At 37.4% G+C, this 9,929-nt stretch overlaps 1 protein-coding gene across 1 annotated transcript; it reads right to left on the bottom strand.

The window, feature by feature from the left end:
* Positions 1–469: 469 nt before the first annotated feature.
* LOC137890801 (uncharacterized) lies at positions 470–3,583 on the bottom strand. Its single transcript, XM_068735029.1, has 6 exons — positions 3,497–3,583; positions 3,215–3,281; positions 2,669–2,989; positions 1,558–1,854; positions 816–944; positions 470–695 (listed from the first exon to the last, which is right to left on the bottom strand). The coding sequence occupies exons 2-6, from the start codon at positions 3,267–3,269 to the stop codon at positions 601–603; spliced, it is 897 nt and encodes a 298-aa protein (XP_068591130.1). The 5' UTR covers positions 3,270–3,281; positions 3,497–3,583; the 3' UTR covers positions 470–600.
* Between the last annotated feature and the right edge of the window lie 6,346 nt (positions 3,584–9,929).

The following is a 9,929-nucleotide window of genomic DNA, read 5'->3' as shown; positions in this document are numbered from 1 at the left end:
AGTACAGTTTTGGCTCCATCGTGTGGTCAGACATGATCACTACACAACGCTCACTTCGAACTTGAAATGAGCGTTTTTGCAGAACTTCCAGATGTTCCAGATGTCAACCACGAGCTTATATTGATAACTCACCGACCAGCTATTGGTGACGTTCCTCTGTACATCTAAAGATAAACGCATTGGTTTCTATTACGGGGGAGTTGCTTGGACCTCCTGTCACTTTCAGGTTGTTATGATCAAATATGTGAATGTGATTCTTCACATAAACGTATCCAGACAGAATGTCTAAAGTCACGTCATCGACACAATACGTTAACTAATCCGACCCCCAAATGCATATCAAGTAAACAGCTATATATTCAAATGTTTATTTGAAAAATACAAGTAAAAAATGCATTAATGTGTATAAAACAATTCCACAATTGAGAAAATAAAACGATAGTCTATAGTATAGACTATCGTTTTATTTTGACTCTATAGAGCAAAACAGATATTGTGACAAGTATCCTAATGACGAGTCAGTCTACAGGTGGAAAGAAGTCTCACTTTTTTATTTTATTTATCTCAAGGTTAGGACAGGGAAACTGTGGGGCTTAATGTTTATGGAGAACATTCTGTTGCACTCTGATGTGATCTAGTTTTCCTTGTTTTCTTTATTCTAACATCTGCGTAGACAATCTCATCTTCAGGGTTACCTGGGAAAAATGAAACAGACGTGAAATGTGCTTCGGATTAATAACTGAGGAAATGAAGAATCTGAAACCTGAGAAGAAACAAAAACAACATTCAGATTATTGAGAACATCTTTCTCTCACCTTCAGCAGCTGCTGCGGGTTTTCTTTTGTTACGTCTTATTAAACCGAGACATAGAGCGGCGAGAAGAAGCAGAGACACGACGCTAGCTCTCACAACCAACGTCACCACAGGGAACGAAGAACCCAAATCTAGAAAACACAAACAAACATCAAACCAAATGAGATATGATGAAGATGACTTTGAGACAATTTCAAGGTCTTTGAAAAAAATATTTTTCAAAATATATTTTTTAATTTTTACCATGTAAAGTGCCTTTGAGCACCCTTTTCAAAGCGCTAAAATAATTACAAATAAAATGTATTATTATTATTAATAATAATAAAAAACATAAGACAGTTTGAGATTCTAGGTGAAAACTTTCCAGTATCAGACAGCAAAACTAAATATGATTATTAATTGTCACAAACCGGGCCGAACGGCCATGACAAAAAAACCGGAGATGCATTCAATTAATCAGTTTAACAGTTATTGATTAGGTTATAGAGTAACATAAAAGACGAACATAAACTAACAGTGACATGTGAGGTCAGTCATTTCAGCAGTGTAAGTGAGTGGGTGCGTGGTAAGTGTATACGCAGCGTTGTATAGTGTCGAAACCGACCATAACCGTTTTTATATATATATATATATATATATATATATATATATATATATATATATATATATATATATATATATATATATATATATATATATATATTTAATGAATACATGTGAAGTGGCAGTGAATAAACTTTGTACCTCGGCAGCTTGTCAGGTGAATAACGGTTTCGTCTCTGCTGAAATTGTTCCAAACTCGACATGTTAGGTTTCCTGTCTGCTCGCTGTGTAAACTGACGGTGACGTTTGAAATGCTCGGTTGTTCTGATTCGTTTTTACTCCCAGACGGTGACTCTGTGCTGTTGCTAGGAGACACCAGTAAGAGATCGTTCAGGGTCAAAATGAACTGGACTGCGTCTCCTTCAGAGGAGCAGCTGATGTTCCTCTGATGATCTGGTGACAGACACATCTGGGAAACAGCTGGCTTTGACACTGGAACTGGAAGACACAAATAAAGCATAAACAGCAGGACGTCTACAGATTTTAAAAGTCAGATCCACAAACTACAGTGTTCACTATGGAGCCATCATCTGTTCCTATTTCCGATTGTTAAAAATAATATTTCGTAGCTGCTCTTTTCTCTCTTTTTTAATCAGAAGCAGGGCGACGTGTTTATCAAACCCGATCTCATCTTTTACATATTGCACATGTGAATGTTGTAATTGTATGAGAATATGTTTTATTTTGTCTCGTATCGACTCCTGTTGCTGCCTCTTTGGACAGGTCGTCATTTTAAAACAGAACTGGTTCTAAATGGACTTTCCTGGTTCAATAAACTTAAAATAAATTTAAAAGATGAGCGTCGGCATGTTTAGGCAAATACAATCTTAGTCTTGTGGCCTAAGAAGCCTTTCAGTGGAGATCTATGGCTGACTTTAATCTTTCTTGTTAAGCTGGATCAATCAGTGAAGGTGAGACTTAATATAAGCAGGCAGCTTATTAAAATATAATATATGTACAAACACATTTTTTTATGGAAAAGCCTAAGATGAAGAGTTAAAACGTAAATATACACTATTAAAAAGTTTGGGGTTCTGCTGCTGGACACTAAATGCATTATTTATATTTGGAAATAGTTTTTACTCCAAAAAAAGAAGAATTAAATAATTCACTCTTACGTTTAGGAAAATCTAACTTTTGAGGCAGATAATCCCAAACTTTTAAGCGGTAGTCAATGTTAGCCAAGTTTTAAATATCCGGTATTAGAGATGCAACATATTTTTCTTTAATCCACAATTGATATTTTACCGACCTTGTATTTCAAGACGCATGTTGACTCTTTTCAGTAAAACACCATTAGATCCATGTTCTTCCAGCAGGTAATCTCCAGAGTGTCTCTTCATTGCATTTCCCAGTGTGATCGTTCCATTGGTGAAGACTTCAGACTGAGTCACATATTCTTCATCTGTCTCTGTCTGATTTTTTGCTATTTTTAAAATCAGATATGTACCATCCTTTGTCAGCCTAATATTTGTATTTGCTTTGTTTGTCAGATGAAAAATCAGCAGCTGCCCCACCGCTCCAAAACACTGCCGAGCTCCAGCAGCTTCAGACAAATTGCATTCAATAGATCCTAAAAACAAAAAGAAACAGTTCTGTAAATAACAGATAAGAACAATTTCTTCTTATTTGTGTTCAAAAAGGAATTAATGAGACTTTCAATTTTAGCTGCATTTCTAAATTCAATGACTTCTGCCTTGAACTAAATATTTGTATTCATATTTTACTTATATATTGTCTATACACTGATAGACAATATCAGTTAACTGCATTAATATACTTTTACACTCAAATGTACCTTTTGCCAGAGCTGCTGTTGCCAGAGTCGCGAAGATCATGCCGATGAAAATCATTGTTTATTTTTTCTGTTTTAACGCATAAATCAAAAGTCACATTTTATTTCTATTTTAATCGTATTTATGTTCTGTAACTTGATAAATAGTTAAATATATAGAGCACATATGGTCTGTTTCAGAAAATGGATAACAATGTATATCTTCAAACTAAAAAAGAAGACCATTATTCTTCTGCTCACTTTAGTTGATCACAGCACAAGTTTAAAATAAAATCTGTAGCTCACCAGCGTCACCGCGGTGCGATGTTTTCTTCGTGGCTGTTGGAGGCTGACTTGTGAGTTTTCCACTGACAGAAGGCGAGTTGATGCTTCTTGTTGTTTGATGAGAATCAAGGAAGCGGTTGTTGTTTTTTCACCCACAACTTACCACTGAACATCTTTATAACTGGCAGAGCATAAAGACTATTTCAAGTATGAGAAAGTTAATGTCTGCAGAGTTCACCGTGTAGTGCAACTTTTTGAGGATTTTATACCGGCTTCAATTTGAACAATCTTAAATATCTTCCTGAAACACTTTCTTTACAGAGAGGCCTACATTTTAAACGTAAACTTAAAACAACCTATTCAGACAGGCTTTGATTAAGAACAGTTTATACATTTTAATTATTTTATTCCCTTTTTTTAATTACGTTGTCAAATTTAATTTAATTGTATTATTATTGTATTAATGTAGTTTTAATTACACACTGTTTTACTACTATACTGTTTTAATTCATTTTTTATCACATATAAAAATGTTCTTCTCTCATGCTCTCACATTGTTAAATTTTATCTTTTGCTTTATCTGTTGTTTCACGGTCCTCACTTGTTCCTTCTTTGGTTTATCAGTGAAGCACTTTGAACTGCACTAACCTGTATGAAAGGTGCTATTCAAATATAGATTGATTTAATTGACATTGTATTTGTCTCAGTAGTTCATACTGTTATAAAAATCTAAATTACATGGCATTATTTGTATGGAGGTGGTGGGATACAAAGGACCATGATAATAAGTATATTGTGTTCTTCAAAAGTTGAGTTTGGCCTTTGAGCTCCTTCATGAAGCGGTTGTGGTGACATGTTTCTATATTAGCAGCTCTATGAACCTGTATCATAGTTTACAGGGTGTGTTTTTGATGTGAGGACCTTCATGCAAATAGGAATGAGGTCTACCATACAACAAAACAATTAATGCAAGTTAACCTCTTCTTTCAGTTTTAAATTCAAGTTGTACTTTGATCAAGTAGTGCAAACGGAAGTATTTGGCTAAATGTAACCACACGTATTTCTGCTTTGTACATTTATTTGAGGGATATTTGTGTGTGTACCTTTTTATACTGATTCAATGTCAAGCTATTAAATTGCGTCACAAACTGTTACATTTAAAGAATCGTACAAATAAAACCTCTTACTGAGGTGAGTTTTGTCAAACGGCCACAGAATCAGAAAACGGTTTATTGCCGTAAGTATGTTTGTGATTGGCACACAATAATAAACACAGTGCAACTAGAAGACATAATGAAAGAATACAAATGTAAAAATTTTCTGCCGATGAAGAGTTTCTGCAAAGATGTGAAGAGATAAAAACTTCCTGTGTTACTGCAGCCCCTTCAGAGACAGGAAGTGGCTCTACTTTAGCCAAACCTTACTTACCAACATCTGCATCACTGAACGTTCTCACATGCAATGTGTGAGACTTGACAGTTAAAACACCCGCAGCTTTTTTTCTCTCTCTCTCTGCATTTGAAACTCTCACAGGAAAGACTCACCGTCTCTGCAGTAAACACAGACGGACCAGCTGTTTTTTTTTAACTTGACACGAGTGTTAGTTTGCATTCAACATTACAATAAAGCAATGAACAATTCAAAACTTCAGTACGTATAATGTCAGTGTTTAAATTGTTCAATGGGAAGAAACATTTCACAGGTTTTCTCACAGCTCTGTAGATGGAACTGCTTTGAGAAATCAAATCAGTTAAGTAGAAGATGCAAGAATATGAAACATCTGTCTGTGAATGGTCCTCTTCATCAGCTGGGTGGTGACTTCTAACATCTGGATTGCAGCAGCTAATTGATCAACCAACCTATACCATTTAGTTGATTAATGACTTAAACATAGTGACTGAGATCGGGTATCACCAGTGACCAATTTCTTAATGATGATAATAATCATACTCATTTCTATTTATTATTATATATTTAATAATTGTTATTACAATTATTATTTTTATAAAATAACTATTATTATTAAACCTGCCTCTTAATGTGCTGTGTGGCGAGTTAAAAACCAAAATGACAACATATACAATACAGTACTCGCAAACATCTGCATCACTAAACGTTTTCACTGCCTACACATGTTGCAGTGTGTTAAAAAATGTGTTTAGTTTTTACAGACTGTCTTTCTGCTTTAGCTCCAGGTATTTTAAGCAGCACCCACAAGTGTGTGTTTCATTGATTTGCCAGTTCACACACCTGTCTTCTGACTTTAAAACATAAATATATATATAACCAGTTATTCAAATTAGAATTCACAAAGTCCTCTTGCATCAGTTAACTATAAGCCAACGTGTTAATAATTATCTGTCTGTAAGTTTGTAAGAATCCAACGTGCTGTTCATTAACTATTCATTCACTATTCATTCCTGACTCATCTGAAAGCAGACGATCTGCCCTAAATTAACAGAAGCTCGTCTCACAGTTCAAAGAGTTTGCACACGATAGTCAATGACCTTTATACAGGTCTTTGAGTTCATGCAACACCTAGCACACTTCAACACAAGATATGAGCGCTACAAGTGAGTGCTGCTCAGTTGAGTGCCCTGAAAGTTTTTACTGATGGACCCCTCTGCATCCGAGCAGCTTCCTTGTTTCCTCCAGCTCTTATCTGTCTCCTGTCCTTCTCCACTGTGCTCCCATTTCCCCCTGACTTTTTTCTCGGGGCTGACCTCGACAGTAATGCCCTCAAGAGGAGGGTCAGCGTCTCAGCAACGTCAACCAGGAAAAAGTGAATCAGTGTCGTAATGTAAACAAGTGAAAGCAAAGTGGTTGAGTTTGTAGCTCAATAGTAGGTAAAAGGGAACAGATACAAATGTGATAATTCATGATTCATTCAGCTAACTTTATGAGTTAAAGTCTCACGTATGATATGTACCTCTTGCGTGACTGCACCTCAGTCTTTTCATTTATTGTGGAGTTCTATTATCTCCGCCAGGAAGATCATGCCATCGGCCGCATTTTGTGTGCGCTTGTGTACGTGCACCTCTCTGTCTGTCTACGGCTAATCTCACATTCTGCTGCAACAAACTGCATATTATTGTGCGCGGTCAGATATGGCTGCATGCTCAAGGACCTTTTAATGGTTGTGGTGACTCACACTTTCTCGAAACACCTTTTTATTACCAGTTTTATACTGCTATTTGCTGACTCCTCACTCGCTTATCTTCCGGTGAGGGTCCGCTAGTGATAACACAGCAAAAGCTAACAGAACTACCAGTACACCTACCGCTGAGTACCTCGCGGCAGCTGCTTTTTGGCTGACTTTTATTGTTTTAGACGGTCTGTTAGGCTAACTGCCAACAGCTAACTGAACTACCAGTACACACCCTGCTGAGTACCTCGCGGCAGCTGCTTTTTGGCTGACTTTTATTGTTTTAGACGGTCTGTTAGGCTAACTGCCAACAGCTAACTGAACTACCAGTACACACCCTGCTGAGTACCTCGCGGCAGCTGCTTTTTGGCTGACTTTTATTGTTTTAGACGGTCTGTTAGGCTAACTGCCAACAGCTAACTGAACTACCAGTACACACCCTGCTGAGTACCTTGCGGCAGCTGCTTTTTGGCTGACTTTTATTGTTTTAGACGGTCTGTTAGGCTAACTGCCATCAGCTAACATAACTACCAGTACACACACTGCTGAGTACCTTGCGGCCGCTGCTTTGCGGCTGATTTTTATTGTTTTAGACGGTCTGTTAGGCTAACTGCCATCAGCTAACAGACCTACCAGTACACACACTGTTGAGTACCTTGCTGTACCTCAGCTGCTGCTACGCAGGCAGACAGCTTGATGAGTTCAATTTAGTTTTTGGCAAGATTGTATGACGTGTCTCATATGCCTGCATACATCGGCGCTTGTTTTTGAGTTTCAGTGAAGTGTGTTTTTTGACTCCTTACAGCGCTGGTCTAGACGGGGTGTTTGCCAATTGTGGGTTGCGTTTATACAATCACAACAGCAGTGGTTGTTGCTGACAAACCTGGTGGAGATGGGCTGAGAGATTTCCCTTGAAGGTTCAGCTCCCATCTTTAGACATGTTGTTTGTTTTGTCCCAGGGGAAAAACCTGGAAAGCACAACTTGTTGGTAAACATTTACAGCAGAGATGATGCTTTTTTATCAGGCAGCAACCTCCAGTTCTGAAAAGTGAAGCCACTGCTGAAGTGTCTTAAACTTGCATTCATTCTAATGACCACCAGGGGGCGACTCCTCTGGTTGTATAGTAGTCTAGTCTAAAATGACTCTATTTCTCTCTTGATTTATTACCTCAGTAAACATTGGAAACATGAGTTTATTAAATTATGGTCTATTTAGAGTCAACTAGACCATAAAGCAAAATATGCGTCAGGGCGGGGCTACTGTGATTGACAGGTTGCTACAAGAGAAGTGTCTCTACGTCACTCCTTCACAGTCCAAATATGGTAAATTCCATTCAGTGGTTGCAAAAATCCAACATGGCGACGGCCGTAATACAAAGCGTCGTTCCTGACGTCAACCTAACCGAAGACTGGCATAAAACCCTCATACCAACACAGGTGAGACAAAACCACAAACCACACGTCACCGTGTTTTCAATGTGCTCTGCTCTCATCACGATGTCCAGGGAGCTTCTTGTTGACAGCACACAGTCTATAGTTACATATTTATGATGTTTAATATGAAACATTAAATGCGTTGAAATCACGTCTTCATGTAGACCAGATATAACCGGCCAGCGTAATATGATTTTGGAGAAATACGTTCAAAGTAACCGAAATCACGTCTCTTTCAACCTACAACTGAACAAACCATCAATATCTTAAAAGAAATTGGTGTTTTGTGACACGTTGATATTGTAACCGTAATTTAGCCGGTTGAAAAAAGGTTGAAAATAGGCCTTAAACGTTCAGACCCCATTTCAATGCGTTTTCAACCAGAAATCAACGTTGAAATCCGGGTTAGTGCTCACTGGGTTTATTTGACTGTTGCTTAACCACATGGATGCATCTAATGTGTGTGTCCACCATGATTAAGGCTCCTAATTGACTTTCCATTGGCATTATTTTCATCCTCATGTAACTGACTTGGAATGGGCAGCGAAGGAGATGACTCAGGGGTTGCTTTTTCATCATTTATTTGCAGCAGAAAACAGTACAAGACACATAAATTTATATGTGCTATGTTGATTAAAGATGTTGACGATGAGGCTGCTTACCTCCAGCTAGTTGGAAGGCAGAACTTAAAATGTCAAGGATGCACACAAAGAGGTACAGGAGCAGAAAGAGGAGCGGGATTTTGCAGAGATTAGATACTACAGATTTCACTCGCTGTGTTTCTGCCTGGGCTTCCATGCTGAAATCTTGGAGGGCATCGATTATAGATAATTGAAGCTGAATTAAAAGAGGTCAGAACCTGTAGTGAAGGTTCTGGGACTATTTAAATATACGCAACAGAATAAGTTATAACACATACAGAACACTTAAATATTACAGTAACATGTTTACATTAAACTAATGCAGCATGGTCAAATAGTGCTGTTCCAAATCAGTGCAACAAATATTTGTTTTTACATTACAATTTACATTCATTGTAAACACAACTGTGACCCAAACGCAAATATAATACTTGCAATTAGTGCAGCTTCAAGTAATAGTTTTGTCCAAACAGTATTATTTCCACACATTACCACTAGGAGTCATCAGTTAGCCATTTTCAAATCCTACACACAGGTGTTGATAATGCAAAGACAAACTATGTGTTTCAGGTGAGAGCTACGTTTTGGTTTTAAATTGCTGAAGAAGTCATTTCACTTTCTTTTTTAGTTATTTCAAAATGGATCGTCAGCACATAGTTAATATGCCAATATATGCTGTAATAATTGTTAAGGCATGGCTCATGCCCTCTGCGATTTCTGTTTCTGGAGAATTTAGTGTTTTTGGTCTTCAGTTTTTTTCATTCAGTTTTAGTGTTTCCTGCTTTTATTTTGAAGTAACTTCATGTGTCTTGTTTTACTTACTGCCTTTGTTTGTTTTCCCTCCTTTGCGGTTGTCTGCCCCGCCCTCAGTAGTTTCACCTGTTCCCACTTCCTCATTACTCCCAGTTTAAACCAGTTTGATCTTCTTCTTTTCTTCTGGTAATATCAACACAGAAAACAATTCAATGTACTCCTCTCTAAAACACCAGGGTATGAAGATTAAGCACAATAAGTAAGCACCTAAAAACCTCAAACTATTTAAAACAAAGACTTCCATTGCCACTATAATAGAGAGGAACATTTGAAGCTTTTCATTTTTCCATTGCAGGATTTAGTGTTAGGTTATGCAAACCACCTAAGCTTGCTAATTATATGTTTGCACAAAAGCCCCCCGGGTATACTGGCTTCACAGTTCAGAATCATGTGCAGTTATATTCTATGTTGGTATTACAAC

The sequence above is a fragment of the Cebidichthys violaceus genome, unplaced genomic scaffold (assembly GCF_023349555.1).
Source record: "Cebidichthys violaceus isolate CVI_PGR_0920_01 unplaced genomic scaffold, fCebVio1.0.p SCAF_69, whole genome shotgun sequence".
Lineage (NCBI taxonomy): Eukaryota > Metazoa > Chordata > Actinopteri > Perciformes > Stichaeidae > Cebidichthys > Cebidichthys violaceus.
This window is presented reverse-complemented; position numbering and strand designations above follow the sequence as displayed.

Excerpts from the sequence above, each read along its gene's own strand:
- LOC137890801 (XM_068735029.1), bottom strand. The coding sequence starts at position 3,269 with ATGATTTTCATCGGCATGATCTTCGCGACTCTGGCAACAGCAGCTCTG. Across the intron at positions 1,855-2,668 it reads CATGCGTCTTGAAATACAAG|TTCCAGTGTCAAAGCCAGCT; the intron begins GTCGGTAAAATA and ends TGTGTCTTCCAG. Across the intron at positions 696-815 it reads ACCCGCAGCAGCTGCTGAAG|GTAACCCTGAAGATGAGATT; the intron begins GTGAGAGAAAGA and ends CATTTTTCCCAG.